The 17,376-nt window shown below is 38.8% G+C and overlaps 1 protein-coding gene across 1 annotated transcript; it reads left to right on the top strand.

The window, feature by feature from the left end:
* The first annotated feature begins 279 nt into the window (after nt 1-279).
* LOC111581532 (sodium/myo-inositol cotransporter-like) lies at nt 280-11,449 on the top strand. The gene is made up of 5 exons (XM_023289747.3): nt 280-417; nt 2,913-3,893; nt 3,980-4,175; nt 6,292-6,419; nt 6,513-11,449. Exons 2-5 carry the CDS (start codon nt 3,254-3,256, stop codon nt 7,724-7,726), a joined length of 2,178 nt encoding a protein of 725 aa, XP_023145515.2. The 5' UTR covers nt 280-417; nt 2,913-3,253; the 3' UTR covers nt 7,727-11,449.
* The last annotated feature ends 5,927 nt before the right edge of the window (nt 11,450-17,376 follow it).

The raw sequence follows: 17,376 nt of genomic DNA, 5'->3' as shown, positions 1-17,376 counted from the left end.
GGTTGATTCTAACTGCTTGTAATTCTAGAAATGTTTATGATGAGAATTTTTTTTTTTAAAGAATATTAATCTTTGCTCTCATTTTGCACATTTTCATAAACAGTGTACCACTGAAAGGAACGTAACATCCACGTGAAATAGATGCAAACTATCCATATGAACAGCTCCAGGTTGCTGCCATCACTAAACCAATAGAGGCGGTGTGAAGGAAGTAAATGACGAGGATTCACTGACTCAGCGCGTGCACGTCGCAGTGAGCGCGCAAAACAGCGTGACCGCCTCCAGCAGGTGACGGTGGGCGGAGTCAGCGGCTCCGTTAATAGGCTCCGGGGACCCGCAACCGCCGGCAGTGCGGATCTCCAGCCGGTGTACCGGGAAACCCTGAGCTCCACAGCCGCAGCGGGACAGAGACGGCAGGTAAATTTTAACTTTTAAAGTTCAGCTTCTCTCAGATTTATAGTTTTATGATGTGCAGATTAAAAATGAGTCATATTTAACTCGCTGCAGTAAATCCATCAGTGAAAAAAAAACACACCAAAATGAGCATCACAATAATTAAAAGACTGAGATGATCACAGTAGAGAGCTGATTTATCACTTAGTATAAAAGGATTCATTATAAACTTGGCCTTTGATGATTAGTAGAAATGATCAAAGCATCAGGTCATGAAAAGTGATTCATTCTGAACACAGTGGCTTTAAGGAAATGCAGGATTAAAAAAACTGAAATAAAACAACACAAAGCACAGTAACTGCATATTTTACATGTAAACCACATATTTAAATATCTGCTGTTCATTTTGTGATTGAAATTTCAGTGCAACTAAGAGGAACATTTGGACTCATATTCAGTAAAGCATCCACGGTTACTAAATTAAGATAAGATGTACTTTATTTATCCCAGAGGAAATTAATTTTCCAGAGTACAACAAACAATAAACAATGTTGGAATGTACACAATTACACAGAGGTTAGGAGTAAAGTAGAAACAGCAAAGAATGCAAAGTACAAAATGTAAGTTTCTAAATGTGTTTGTGTGAAGTGTCTAGAAAAAATAAGAATTAAAATAAATAAGAAAAATAAAAAAATAAGATAGCACAAGTACCAGATGTAAACTGTATACTAGTACTAAAAACTAGAAAGATTAACAGAAAATGAACTATAAAGCAGCATAAAGCAAAGCAACTGCAGTTTTAATGGAATATAAGCTGCTGCTACAGCCTGAATATGACTGGAATATGGGAAGGAGCTGCTTTACTCTGAGGTTTTACCTTTAGAACAGTATTTTATAAAGTACCAGGTGAAACAGATCACTGATGGAGGCGTCGCTGCTCCTCCCCACCTTTGACTGAGGACAGTTATGTAATCCAGAATTAATTGAATGAATCCAGTCAGATATGTGTTGGTCCCTGCTAGTTTAATGGCTCAGGATGACACAGTGACAGAAAGCCTCCCTGAAACCTGTTTGACCAGCGGGAGAAGATCTCTGGCACTGAGAAGCTACAAACAAACTGAACCAGTTTACTGAGCATTCCTCAGAACAAGCCGGTGGCATTGGCCACGTGCTAATTCTCTAACTCAATATTGACTCTCCTGCAACAGCAAACTATCCTCCTAGTTTACTGGTGCTGCTGTTGTCCACCAGGGGAGACGTTCTAGTCGGATCCAGAGCAACAAACCTGGGAAACAAACACCTGATGCAGGACTGTCATACTACAGGCCTGTTTGCTGACTGAAAGTGCAGTTGGGTATTATTAGATGATGCTCTGCTTCTGCAAACATCAAAACACCAGCTTGTAGCCGGAAAGTCACACATATTCTGACTGAATTCGAACCTGATGAAGCCTTACTGCAGTGTTTCAACCCTAAACCAAAATAAACAGCTTCTTATATAATCCTGTAAAGGTCTCTGTCACTCAGAAAGGGTTAAGTGCTGAAACTTTTCTCTCTACAAGCAACTATATGTTATTTACTCCTCCACGCCCCGAAATAAGGCTGCAGGCGAGAAGTGATCTAGGAAATAATCTCCTATGCATTTTAACCCTGTGAGTGCCAACCAGTTTCTGGGAATATATGTACTTCTACCACGTTATTCCTCAATGCAAGTCCTGCATCTCTATGGCAACAGAAAAACCATGAAGAAGAAACCACGAAAAATGCAGAACAATGCAGTTAGCATGACAGAAACCACAAAAAAGAGAATTTCTTTGATTATTTATGCTTCAAAAATGCCCACAACTGTTGCCAGTACTGGAAAAAACATAGTGACTCTACGTACTAACACTGCCTGCAGTTCAGCTGAGAAATCCCTGAATTTTATCAGCGTCATCCACAGTATTTTCTGTTTTGTTTTTTTTTATACAGAATCTGATTAATACAAACTGTTTATTTTTGTAGATTTTTTTAATGAGAAAAGTAGAATTAATGATTTTTTAATGAAGTATCACAAACTAAAACTTAAACTTGTTTGAATTTAAAGACAAAACTAAATCATACGTGATAAGACGAAGAACCGTCAGAAAGTCGTTTTTTCGTACAATTTTTGATTCTGTAATTTTCTGATTTGTTTTTAATAACAACGTGTCTTTTAAACCCACTGGGGGGTTTTGGGCTTCAGAGTTTAAGATACATTTTGAAGCTAAAGCTCAAATGTCACCAAACCAATGACAGCAAAAAGCTAAACGTGCGAAGTTGAGAGCTAAGCCGTTTTTTTCATGTGTTACGTACGCAAATTTGAACTTGGCATGGAAACAAGTGAAGCTCCTTCAGTTTATGAACCTTTGAAAGCTTATCAGGTGCTAATTATCTCTTGTAGTCGGTTTCACAGACGTCAGTGTTTCCTGTGAAGAGTTTCTTGTTGTTCTTATGCACCATTTTGGTCAGAAGATTCATGTGTGTTTGTGTTTGTTCCAGGTAGCAGATGATGTTTTTCTGATGAAATTCTCTCAGCAAAAAACCACCAACAACGTCACGCCTTCCTGCCAGCTGCCAAACCACAGCCTGCATTAATTCCCAAAACTGAGGCGAACTACGAAAGATCAAAAACTCAGAAGACTGCCACAAGTGCTTCTCTGAACCAGGCGATTATTTAACACCATTTACACTAATGAATATGCAGATGATTGTCTGATTTGTTGAGTCACCTCTGTTGTTTGTCAGATCAGATTTAAAGAACAGTTGTGAGCTTCAGTTCTACATGTAGTGTCAGATAAACGGTACACAGTAACTCAGAGGTCAGTTCAGTTCTGTTAAAAATGGCCACCGGTGCCACCATGGAAGCGGCAGACATCGTCGTCGTAGCCGTCTACTTCGTCCTGGTGCTGGCCGTCGGCTTCCTGGTGATGTGGAAGGCCAACCGGAGCACGGTGAGCGGCTACTTCCTCGCCGGTCGTTCCATGAACTGGGCGGCGGTGGGAGCCTCTCTGTTCGTCAGCAACATCGGAAGCGAGCATTTCATCGGGCTGGCTGGGTCCGGTGCTGCCAGCGGGTACAGCGTGGCGGCGTGGGAGTTCAACGCTCTGCTGCTGCTCCAGCTGTTGGGCTGGGTGTTCATCCCCATCTACATCCAGTCTGGAGTCTACACCATGCCAGAGTACCTGTCCAAACGGTACGGAGGGAGGCGGCTCAAAGTGTATTTCGCTGCTTTGTCTCTTGTCCTTTACATCTTCACCAAGCTGTCTGTGGATCTCTACGCCGGAGCCCTGTTCATCCAGGAGTCTTTAGGCTGGAACCTCTACCTGTCCATCATCCTCCTCATCGCCATGACGGCTCTGCTGACGGTCACCGGAGGTCTGGTCGCCGTCATCTACACGGACACGGTCCAAGCGTTCCTCATGATCGCCGGAGCGCTCTGCCTCACCGGCATCAGTTTCTTCAAAGTGGGAGGATTCGAAGGTCTTTGTTTCTTCATTTTGTGCATTTATTCCATGCGAAGTAAATAATTAAATTATGCTAAACCTTGTCTCTGCGTTTCATTGAAGGTCTGAGGATAAAGTACATGCAGGCTGCTCCAAACATCACCGCCATCCTGCTGTCTTCACCCAATCTGACGTACTATGAATCATGCCACCACCACCTCAATCCAAAGCCAGATGCTCTGAAGATCCTTCGAGGGCCGAGGGATCCAGACCTGCCATGGCCGGGTTTCTTACTGGGCCAGACTCCTGCTTCTATCTGGTACTGCTTTCTCCTTTCACACTGAACATTTTACCCACCAGAAAGATAACAAAACCTACACTACCGTTCAAAAGTTTGGGGTCACCCAGACAACTTCATGTTTTCCATGAACACTCACACTATTATCCATGTGCTAACATAATTGCACAAGGGTTTTCTAATCATGAATTAGCCTTTCAACACCATTAGCTAACACAATGTAGCATTAGAACACAGGAGTGATGGTTGCTGGAAATGTTCCTCTGTACCTCTATGGAGATATTCCATTAAAAATCAGCCGTTTCCAGCTAGAATAGTCATTTAGCACATTAACAATGTCTAGACTCTATTTCTGATTAACTTAATGTTATCTTCATTGAAAAAAAACAATTTTCTTTCAAAAATAAGGACATTTCTAAGTGATCCCAAACTTTTGAACAGTAGTCTATGTTTGTTTTTAGGAGTCAGAAACTGTAAGAAATAGAAAAAATTTGTAATTTTTAAAAAATTTCCTATGGTGCTCATCTGTGGCATGCTGTTCTGTCGGGAAAATTATGTAAACCCAAGCTAACATCGTGATATTCCATCAGAATCACTTAATTCTACACGTGTCACTTAAAAATTACCATCTAACAGCCACATGACAAAAATTCTGGGATTTTTAGGGCTTAACTGTGTTTACACAGCAGATAGACAAATATCTAAACAAGTGAACAATCTAAGCAGTAAAATATCAGGATATAATGTGGAGTGACATTTCTGAGTTATCTGTCTTTCTAATCAAGGTTGTTCTGTTTCTGTAGAGTTGGAGGACTTTATATTGAAATGAAATTTTAGCCAGATTGAGTAAAAATGGAGCAGGAGCAAAAAAACAACCAGAGACTCACCCTTGTATATATTGTAAATAAAGCTGCTGTAACAATGTAAATTTCCCCTGGAGTGGGGAGAAATAAAGAACTTTATCTTATCTTATCTTATCTGAATTGTTTGAGTACATCTATGCTTCCCAGAGGAAGTTGGATCTTTGGCATTTGGGTTTGGATGCGTCATAATGTCAGGTTATAGTCGGCTGTTAAATGTATAAAACATGTTTGCAACACTGCCTGCAGTTCAGCCCAGTTCAGTTTTTTGTCACATCACTGCTGAGATAGTAATGACTTCATGCTTATGCAGACGTTAGAGCAGGCTAATTATTATTGGTGTATTTCTAAATGAGACATATCAAATATCACAATTTTAAGCTTAGATGAGTAGTTCAAGGACCTTTGGGAACATGAAAATCCAATGATTCTTTCTTTTTCTCCAGATTCTGGCTGGTAGATTTGGCAATTTATTGCTTTAAAGATGGTATACACTACCGTTGAAAAGTTTGGGGTCACTTAGAAATGTCCTTATTTTTGAAAGAAATGCAGTTTTTTCAATGAAGATAACATTAAATTAATCAGAAATACAGTATAGACATTGTTAATGTGGTAAATGACTATTGTAGCTGGAAACAGCTGATTTTTAATGGAATATCTCCATAGGGGTACAGAGGAACATTTCCAGCAACCATCACTCCTGTGTTCTAATGCTACATTGTGTTAGCTAATGGTGTTGAAAGGCTCATTGATGATTAGAAAACCCCTGTGCAGTTGTGTTAGCACATGAATAAGTTATCAAGGAAAACATGGAATTGTCTGGGTGACCCCAAACTTTTGAATGGTAGTGTGGCTTTCAAACTAGTGGGCAGGTTTGGGGGTTTAGAAGGTTTATTGCAATCTAAACGGAGGTCTAAACAAAGATCTGAGTAGAAGGCGCACTGAAGCTGTCTAATAAGCAGTTTGGACAGTTACTATGTTCTTACACTTGTATGTTACAGTAATATGCTGAAAGTCGAGGTGTCACCATAGCCAGTATAAGCAATCCACTGGGAGTCTTGGACTGGACTAATATACATCTACGTGTTGAAGGAAAAGTCAGAGGATCTTTTTAGCCCATGCCTACTGATATTCATAACAATCCATCTGGCATTTTTTAAGATATTTCAGTCTGGATTCAAAGTAAATTTTGGAGTCAATACAAACCAAAAGGTAATGGGGAGAGAACCATCGTCTTTGTAATAATATAATTTAAGTATCCAACTTGTGTGTTCCAGGTACTGGTGTGCAGATCAAGTGATTGTTCAGCGAGTTTTGGCGGCGAAGAATCTTGCTCATGCCAAAGGATCGACCATCATGGCCGGCTTCCTCAAAATCCTGCCCATGTTTATCATCGTCATCCCAGGTAGAGACATTAATTGCATTTTGAATGACTTCCATTTAGACTCCTGACTGCAGAGTGACTAAATACCTGAGTTATACGATGTCTTGACTCCAGGGATGATCTCCAGGATCTTCTTTGCGGACGAGTTGGCATGTATCAGTCCAGAGCACTGCATGGAGGTGTGCGGTTCTGCAGCTGGATGCAGCAACGTGGCGTACCCGCGGCTCGTCATGTCGGTGATGCCCGTCGGCCTGCGCGGCCTGATGATGGCTGTCATGATCGCAGCTCTAATGAGCGACCTGGACTCCATCTTCAACTCGGCCAGCACCATATTCACACTGGACATTTACAAGATGCTGCGGAGGCGGGTGTCGTCCAGGGAGCTGGTGGTAGTTGGCAAACTGTTTGTCGTTTTCATGGTGATCGTCAGCATCGCCTGGGTGCCGGTCATCATCGAGATGCAGGGCGGCCAGATGTTCTATTACATCCAAGAGGTGTCAGACTATCTGACTCCCCCCGTAGCGGCTCTCTTCCTGCTTGGCGTCTTGTGGCCTCGCTGCAATGAGATGGGCGCCTTCTGGGGCGGAATGGTGGGGTTTGCCCTCGGAGCGCTGCGTCTGGTTCTGGCGTTTGCTTACCGCGAGCCGCTTTGCAACGAGCCCGATGAGCGGCCGTCTTTCATCAAAGAAGTCCATTTCATGTATGTGGCGGCCATCTTGTTTTGGGTGACGGCTGTGGTGACTGTAGTCGTGAGTCTCTGCATGCCTCCACCCGGAGACGAACAAGTCAGGACCACGACTCTGTGGGGGTTAAACAAGAGGAAGACGGAGAAGGAAGAAGCAGAGAGCTCTGCAGAAGACACTTTGAAGCCTCTAAACCACACAACACTAAATGGAAACGGCGTCGCTGGAGAAGAAAAGCTTCAGCTGAGCAGCACTGAGGCTAATCATGAAAATGCTCAGTCAAACAGTGGGAACACAATCACAGCCAACGGCACTGAAAGCCACCGTCCAGCCCAGAATGGCAGCTGGACACTGGTTCCTGACCCCAGAATGGTCGAAGAAGGTGGAGTGAGGGGTGAGGAGGGGGAAGAGGAGGGCTGTTTTGGGGGAGGAGGAGTGGAGAGTGGACGCTGTATGAAGCTTTTAGAGTGGTTTTGTGGCTTCCAGGAGAAACCATCCAAAGCTCAGGTCATCACAGCTCAGGAGAAGGACAAGATCGTGGATGAGCTCCTCCATGAACCTCCGGCAGCCAGAATCATCCTCAACATCGGACTGGTGGTGGTTTGCTCCGTCGGGATCTTTCTCTTTGTCTATTTCTCCTTGTAAGTTCCATTAAATCCAAGCAGTGGGACACGTTTGGACATAATTTACAAGCAGGAGTGGTCTGCAGGCAAGCTGTCCTTAAGTCTCCTCTTTGTTTTTTGTTTTTTTGAAATAACCTGGTCTGTTCTTTTACCTGACTGGTTCCCTCTAAAGTTACACAAGAAAACAAGTCTACCGTGAGGTCAACCATTGTACTGACGCCCTATACCACATGTTTTTCAGTCCTCACAGCTGATTACCATCTGATTAATTATGATAAACCCCCAAACAATTACTCAGACTACTACTTGTAACAAAAGAAAAGACTGATAAAACTTCAGAAAATTAGGAAATTGTGTGAATATACTTTGAAAACAACACAAAAATATGGCTCAAATACTTGTCTTTTTTTTTTTTTTAAAAAGGGTTTCCATGTGTCAAATAAACGGTTGTGCTGCTTCTTACTTGGATCTAAAACCTTGTGTCAGAATTCTGTAGTTTGACTCAGAAAGCCCGTCATGGGAACAGGTTCAGGTCCTTCTAAACAGGAAAAATGAGCGTGTTGTTTTATATGGTGAGATGTATTTTAAGCTGCATATGGTGATAATGGCTAGGCATGCTACAAAATGACTAGCTTCTGTGCAATAAATTCTATAAATATGATTAATAACTCACTGTTTTGGACAGTGTTTCCCAGAAGACGAGTGAAAAAAGTCAGGAAACCAACCTTGAAACATCACAAAAACGGTTTTACATTAGGTGAGGTGGTGTGTCAATAAAAGCACAAGTACAGTGAAAATACACAGAATTAGTTAACTGTGAATGAGACAAAGCTTAACCCTCCGAACTCCATGTCGTTTCTGGCCGTTTTTCCTCACTGTGGGTTCATTTTTCACTTCAAATTATATAGTCCTGCAGTTCTACGGAAGCAGAACAACCAGGACTGGAAGCTGAAAGAACTGAAGAAGTGTCTTCTGAGCATATCAACACATTTATATCATAAAAGTAAAAAAAAAAAGTTGAATTTATTTATTTTTCTAAATTTCAAAAATCCTGGAATCAGCATAGTGTCCACAGGTGTTAGCAACGCTGCCAGATATTTTACATTTACATTTTTAATTAGTTTTTGTCTCCTTCTGTAGCTGTTCTGTTGAAACACTGCCTGCAGTTCAACCAAAAAGGCCTCTGAATTTTGGTCACCAGACAGTTGATTTTTTGTTTTTTCACAGTATTTAGTTAACGCACACGGATTATTTTTTGGAGAATTTTAAAGAGAGACGTGAGTTTTGTATCAGTTTTTAGCTCTAATAAATGATGTAATTTTGGCTTCTTTTTATTTATTTTTTTTAAAGGCACAATGTGGTTCAGAGGGTTAAAATATCCACCAAAGAAGCTACCAATACTGACAGATAAAAATGTAAAATAGAAGCAAAAATATTCACCCGCAAATTGGAAAAACACTCAGGAAACCTTGAACACCTGACCATCCATTATCTGCAATAAACAATAAACATTTAACCATAGTATCGCTTTGTGTTAATAATCCACATTTCAGAAATGCAGCCTGTGACCAAAACATGCACTTATTAAACTGACACAGTGACTTTGATATGGAGTAATTCTACATTGGCCTGCAATGGTTCAGACTAAATAGTTTGAGGTTTCTTTGAACAGTGTTCATGCTCTGATTTCCCACTTCTGTCCAGAGCAGACATAAAATGTAATTTAGGCTATTTAAGTAGCCAAAATTGCATTTTAATTCAAACAAACATGTTCACTCCACATTGTGTAAATTAGTGGGAAATGCACTTTAGAGGGTTTATGTGTAAACTGTGTTGTAGTCACTGCACACATCGTTTTGCTGTGGGTTGTGTACATACTCCAGGTACTGTATAACTATGCAATGCCACTGTGTAAAACCATGAACATGAAATAATTCTGGCAAATCATCGTGTAAAACACAATGCTGCTGCTTGACGCTGTTTCAGGGAGTGATCAGAACAATCTGCTTTATTGATCTGTTTTTGTACAAGAACAAATTTCAGTATTCTGAATTTAATAGCTCTAACTTGGTGAACTGTGTATAGAAGTGGAAATGCACGGCTCAAAGTGCACTGGCAAATCTAAGCACTAATTTAGTTCAGTTTTGTTAATTTGTCATCATATTGTTTTATCTAACCGTCCATTAGGGGCTGGTAATTGGTAATTATTTGCAATTATTTAAAGTTTTAGCAGCTAGCATAGTTTCATAAATGAAAAACCGTTGCCCCTGCAGAGCTAACGCTAATCTTGTTGAATATATTTTCTGCAACATTTTGCTGTTTTGTGGTGGAGATAAGAGAAATGACACTGAATGTAAGATGTAAACAAAACATTTTGAGTTTGTAATGGATACATGCTAGAACGTTAGCAGGTAACCACAATGATTGATGCTAACTTGCAATGAGAGTGTAGTTAGCATGTAACATTCATGTTAACATGTTAGCATGTGTGTTACATGTTAATGTGACGTGTTAATGTAACAAATCTTTTGTGCACATTTCATGCTAACATGTTAGCATGCTAGTTGCATGTTGAAGTGACATGTTAATGTAACAAATCTTTTGTGTACATTTCATGCTAACATGTTAGCATGTCAGTTACATGTTAAAATGACATGTTAATGTAACAAATCTTTTGTGTACATTTCATGCTAACATGTTAGCATGTCAGTTACATGTTAAAATGACATGTTTATGTAACAAATCTTTTGTGTACATTTCATGCTAATGTGTTAGAGTGCTAGTTGCATGTTGAAGTGACATGTTTATGTAACAAATCTTTTGTGTACATTTCATGCTAACATGTACCTGACAGTCAGTTACATGTTAGCATGAAACCTCAGTCACAGTAAATGGTTTAAAATATTAGCAAAAGTACTGGGGTATGGACCTTTTTTATGCTCATTTAGATATAATATATAAAATATTCTTCCTGTATTTTCACATACAGTAGGACATATACATTAATTCCACGTTCAGACATGTTCGGTCATTTCAGCAGACTAGAAAGTTTATCTGTGACTTTCTTTTGTTGCTATGATGACATATCTTTGAATTTTTCCCAATGGGGACGTGTTCATGAAATTCATAGTGAATGTGAATTAAATTGAATTTTACTGTGATTATACTTTTTCATTTTGATGGAAATGTGTAAATGATCCTGTGTTTAACTTTTTCTTCTCAGTCTTTTATACTTTATCTGAAAGGGTTGTCGTTTTCAACGTATACGTTTGATAGAAGAAACCGAGGAATGCAGCATTTAAATGTTTTCAAGTATGACTTGGGGAAAATACGCATTTATGGATTTTTTTATGTTATTTTCTACACTTATAGAGCTCAGAGGGTGTCTTCCAGTCTAATGATTATATTTTTTATCTTACTGTGTTGTTTTGTAAGAAATTATGTAAAACCTAATTACAGATATAAAGGGAAGGACTTAAGCTCCACACTCTTCCCTCCTCTACTTGATTAATCCAGGCAGTGTAATTGCATAACCATATTTTTGCATAGCTTTAATGTTTGATTTTTATATTTTGTCAAATGTGTGATATGCGAGACAAACTTTAACTCCAGCCAAATTCACTGACTGGTATTTATGACAATGAGCAAAGGTGCTGGTTCTAAGTTGTTCCCCACATCTGAGACCTCAGCTGTCAAAGGTTTTTATGAACTGTATTGCACAATAAAAAATTAGGACGTTCCTACAGATTGGTGTCCTTTCATTATGTCATTTGAGTCATATATCCCAGTTGGTGCTGATCCCTTTGGAGTACCATGGATGTGAATGTGCTTATAGATTCTTAAGATGCTTTTCCACTAGCACCGATGCCGCTTGACTCGGCTTGACTCGGCTCGACTCTACTTGACTCGTCTTGGTTTAGGTCGTTTTCCATGACAATTGAGTACCACCTCATCGTGGGTGGAGTCGTCATAGCACAGCGGCCTGGCCACAGAGTTAGCACTGATGGCTAACTAGCTAGTCTTCTTGTCTGTATACAAGATTATGACATTACTTTCAAAATATACTTGTTTGTTTAAAGTGATCTTGCCACCAATGTGATAAATAATGTAAAAGTTTCTTGAAGTCACAAAATGCTCACTGGTTTTCGTGAAGGAGTCACTCTCGTGTGTCGTCACTCCCTGTCCAATCAGTGGCCTGCATTCTGTAGACGTCATTATCGGCTTGACTCAGCTCACTTGGAACCCTGGCTGAGTAGATACTAAAATATTATCTGGTACCAGGTAGTACGTCCTAATGGAAAACTTCATAAACCGAGTAGAGTCGAGCCGAGTTGAGCCGAAATAGGTGCTAATGGAAAAGCACCATTAGTAATTCAGGTCATAGTAATCCTACTGGAACTGGAATCCTCCTTTTGGATCTTGAGGACATTTCACCTCTTCAGTTGTAATTGACTGATCACGAGTCCCAGATATTGATTGTCCATAACAATCGATTGTTACGATGGTCCATAACAATCGATTGTTATGATGGTCCATAACAATCGATTGTTGCAATGGTCCATAACAGTCGGGGTGTGGAAGACTGAACCGACCGGGTCAGAGTAACTCAAGATGGTTGGCATAGATCTGGTACCTGGTAAGACTCCCTTCTCTGTTTAAAGATGACTGCTTCAGTTTAATGTAGACAACTTGGCACAACTCAGTAGAGCTAACTCTAGAGCTAAGGTTTGAGAGGGAAAATATGGTAGCCATCTGTGTTAAACTGGAACAACCATCTCTAAGCAAGGGAAGAGGTCTGTAGAAAACTTCAGCTTCAGCTTTATTGTCATTCAGCAATGTTAAACGAAATGACGTTTCTCACATCCATTCACAGTGCAGAAATGAGGGTAATGCTATAAAAAGTTAAGAATAAATATAAGATAAAATTAAATATAAGATAATTTAAAAAAGAAAAAGCAACATATCTTAGATCTCTCACCAGAGAAGTTTTACCAACACCTTGAATCACTCCAGACCTGCCAGTCTGACAACCACTCACATCTTAGTTGTTGGATATGTGCTTTGTTTTTTTTAGACATATCTGAAACTCCTTATCAGTCAGAACTGCAGGAGCCTCTTGGATATGAGGTGAAACATCTTCAAGAACCAAAAGAAGTCCAGCTGCCTGTTCCTGACGCTCTAGCATTAGTATATTAGTGTGAATATTCCACCATGACATTTCCCCCATCATTACAGCGTGGACCATAAGTTTCAATACATAGGAAACATAAGCATTTTATGTTGGACAACTGTTTTTATTTATATAATGTGCTCTATATGATTACCATTGTTTCAGATACACATATTAATACGTATTTTCCACTGTTGATGAACTTGCATCAGCACAGTTGAAGTTCTGCTTGTAATGGTGTTAGTGAAACGTTCCTGGAGATGATTTATGTCTCATATCTTCACTGGATACACCAAAGATAGCGTTAAACGCACCTTCTAGGGTATCTGAAGCATAAAAAATATACATTGTACATTTTCCTATGTATCTAAACTTATGGCCCACTCTGTACTTTATAGGTTCACCCCTTTCTTTCACGATTAGTTTAAAGAAATATGAACCGCCTATTCTTCTAACAGAATACTGGTGCAGTCAGACCATTCTCCAGTTCTGACAGCTCTGTGGAGAAAAGTCGAGTGGAAATGTGGAAATGATTGTGTTTTATGAATTGACTGAGAGCACAGACTGCAAGTTTGATATATACACTATGAGAAAATGCAGCACAAAGAGCTTGCTGGGAAAAATGCCAAAGTGAATGTTTCACATCACACCACCTGAGGCAATGATGCCAACAACCACCAGGACACGATGTGTGAAGCCAACTCCTCAGACTCTATTTAAAAGCCACGACAACCAGCAAAGTATGCCGCTGCTCGGTTAAGATGACATTAACAACAGCCTCTGCCACGGTGGAAAGTTACAGACTGGAGATGGAAAGTTACCCGGTAGTTCCCTCACAAGCTTTAAAAAAAGAAAACAGGTTTGATTTGTTTTGTTGTCTTTCACTCCAGTCTTCAGGTTGACAATCCCACAGCTCTGACTGCACTGCTGATCTCTGACCAACAAAATGTCTCCATAAATTAAAACTGATTATTATGGACTGGAAACATGGAGGTGAAAGGAGGCTTTAACTCGGCCACACTGCTAATCTGCAAAAGAACAACTTTAACTCATGTAGAGCAACTTTAATACAGAGCAACTTTAAAAAAGAGCAACTTTAACTAAAATAGAGCAACTTTAAAAAAGAGCAACTTTAACTACTGTAGAGCAACTTTAACTAATATAGAGCAACTTTAACTGCTTAAAGTTGCTGTGCAGCTTAAAAGGTTGAACTAAATCAGCGAATTAGTGTTGTGATCTTGCAGTCAGATGCAGTTTGACAGATTTCTATTGTGAAGAGTTTTACTTTCACAGTTTGTTGTCTATGTGAGCCTCAAATACAAGCAGCTGTCGAAAAAGACTACAGTTGATGAAAGGTTTGCTTCTTCTTAAATCAGAGGAAAATATGTGCACCTAAATAAGATGAAGTGTCTAAATATTAACGTATCTACAGCATCTTCTACTTGATGAATACACTTCCTGTCTGTGGGTCTAAAACTGGCAGCTGCTGAAAACCACAGAAAACATGAATATGTGAAGTTTTGTGTTTGTGGTTAAAAACCTACGACTTGCTCGGAATTGGTGTTTAATTTTGGTCGCCCACCACCACATTCACTGGAAAAAGAAGCTGCCAGCAGAAGTCGACCAGTACTGCAGACTGGTGACAACTGAAAACTGAAGCAACAAAAATACTATTATGGGTGGAACTCCCAAAAAACTGTACAGTTAAAAATAAAAAGAAAGAAAACTTGTCAGCACGCATACCTTTACACTATAATGTTCAAAAACTGTGAAAACAAGTGTAGAATAATGATATTTATGCTGAGTCAAAGACAGTAAAACAGTAGAATATTATTGTCTCTCTATGTAAGAGAATTTTGCTGAATATTTTGACTTTGGGAGAATTATTGATGTCGGCATTATTCACAGTTTTCACAACTTATGAGCTCTGCCATCAGTCCAGGTTTAATCCTTCAGGGTTGTGGGCAGTTAGTTGTAATCAATTAAATATGCTCGTTTTTAGATTGCAGAATGTCCTTTAAATTGATAACAGATTGTGTAGTTATTTCTTGGAAATTCTTTAAAATGATTAAGGAGCTATTAAGCTGAAATTACAACCAATAATCTTAACTGTAACTCATCACTTTGTATTTGCTTTTTGAAATGAGGGAGGAAAGAGTTCAGAACATTTATTGGTTTATTTGTTGTTTTGTAAAAAGCTGATGCGAGGATGTGGACATTAAAATGACCAGACGAGTGTTGACTCCATGTGTTCTTCTAACTCTGAGAAAACACTCATCAGGGGAGGCCTTTATTTATATTTATTCATATTTATGTACATTCATGCTGTCGTGTAAAGATCCAGAGACACATTTCATTCTACCCACTGATGTTGGACTATTTCTTGCAGTTTAACTAATATAGAGCAACTTTAACTAATGTAGAGCAACTTTAACTAATATAGAGCAACTTTAACTAATATAGAGCAACTTTAACTAATATAGAGCAACTTTAACTAATATAGAGCAACTTTAACTAATATAGAGCAACTTTAACTAATATAGAGCAACTTTAACTAATATAGAGCAGCTTTAACTAATACAAAGCAACTTTAACTAATATAGAGCAACTTTAACTAATATAGAGCAACTTTAACTAATATAGAGCAACTTTAACTAATATAGAGCAACTTTAACTAATATAGAGCAACTTTAACTAATATAGAGCAACTTTAACTAATATAGAGCAACTTTAACTAATATAGAGCAGCTTTAACTAATATAGAGCAACTTTAACTAATATAGAGCAACTTTAACTAATATAGAGCAACTTTAACTAATATAGAGCAACTTTAACTAATATAGAGCAACTTTAACTAATATAGAGCAACTTTAACTCCTTTTGAGCAACTTGAACACATTTTTGAGCAACTTTAACTAATAATATCAACTATGGAGCAACTTTAATTCATGTACACTACCATTCAAAGGTTTGGGATCACTTAGAAATGTCCTTTCCTTTTCCTTAAATTGTGACATTCTGATCAATTATCTGGATGATGGAAATGTTTTTCCTCAGAGTTTATTTGTGTGTGAAGTAGCTGCTGTTGTGCAGCATTAGCATGCAGAAGTTCTGAACATTTTGTTCACACGTTCTTAATCTTGCTGTGGAATTTTCTCATTCATGAGTAAAAACTGATACTGGAGGGGAAGTAAAGCAACAGGGGAAACTGTTGTTACTCATTCTCGCCACAAGTGGGACACCTCACTCCTCCTCCAGAACCACCACTGATGGTTCCACTGATAAGATCCTGACATGAGCATGAAACTCAGCATAAACTGCATGACGCTGATCAGTAAATGTCTGATGTCGTGCTACAAAAGCGTGTGAGTTTATAGAGATCAATGCTTGGCAAAGACAAAACTGGCATTTTCTGATGCATATTTAAATATTCAAGACAGAAATGTGAGGGACACAATCAGAATAATGAAAACTGACACCCAAAAGGCACATGAATGAAGGGTAGAATGCACTGAACATCAGACGATTTGCAGCAATGTTTCTTCAGGAAAAATGTGGAAATGTATTATTATTTGCTATTAGGAATGACTGAGGCAGCCCACGGCACCCAAAACCATAAACACACATGGAACATCAAAACAAAAGGAAAACTGAGTGAATTTAAGCAACCAATCGATGCAAAAAAGCATGAAAGAAACACAAGAAGAAGGCAGTTCTAAGAGGAGCTTCAAGAGGAAGTTAAAAGATGAGACTTTTATTTTACTTTGTTATTTGTATAGAATAATTTAAAACAGCTGTTGTACCAAAGTACTTTCCAGTTTAAAAAAAAAAAAACAAGGATTATTGGTGCTGCAAATTAACCCAGCAAGTTTAATTTATTTCATTTATTATGTTGTGAATTTACCTGAGTAATTTGCATATTAGGGGTTAAAACCTTTAAAATAAACGAAAAGAAATTACTATTTTACACTACAAGCATGTATGGGCCACGACCCTACAATACCATTATTTACAGAGATCTACCTAATTTAGAACTGAAGTTGTGACTCCATATTGGCCAGCTTTGTTTTATTTATATGTGTATTATTCATTTATTTATTTTTCTTATTTATATTTCTATATTATAACGACGACAGAACTGACAATCTACATCATGCACCACCTGAATAAATGAAAAATATTCTCTTTTTGGCTGTATAATGCAAATATCGCGAGAAATTATTCCTGAACTCTCGCGATATCTGGATTAATAACATTTCGCATGCGTCCGTGAAGTTAGCTTACAGCAACCAGAGGCAGACAGGAAGTGAGGAAAGTTAAATTATTTTTTAATTTTGAGTAAAGCAACTGCTAGAATACTACAAAACGATGCAAAATAAGTACTCTGCTTGCAATAGCCAAAATATTGACACGTTTTTACACGTTCTGTATTTAAAAAAAACAAAGTTGAGGCACATTTGCTTACGTCGCTATGATTTCACACACAAATGAAATGTTTTAAA

Source organism: Amphiprion ocellaris, chromosome 24 (assembly GCF_022539595.1).
Source record: "Amphiprion ocellaris isolate individual 3 ecotype Okinawa chromosome 24, ASM2253959v1, whole genome shotgun sequence".
NCBI classification, from domain to species: Eukaryota; Metazoa; Chordata; class Actinopteri; family Pomacentridae; genus Amphiprion; species Amphiprion ocellaris.
Note: the sequence above shows the minus strand (reverse complement) of the source record. Positions and strands in the feature narration are given on the sequence as shown.

Bases quoted from the DNA above. Each gene is read 5' to 3' on its own strand.
- LOC111581532 (XM_023289747.3), top strand. From the start codon at position 3,254: ATGGCCACCGGTGCCACCATGGAAGCGGCAGACATCGTCGTCGTAGCC. The intron at 3,894-3,979 runs GTCTTTGTTTCT...GTTTCATTGAAG, and splicing joins CAAAGTGGGAGGATTCGAAG to GTCTGAGGATAAAGTACATG. The intron at 6,420-6,512 runs GTAGAGACATTA...TCTTGACTCCAG, and splicing joins GTTTATCATCGTCATCCCAG to GGATGATCTCCAGGATCTTC.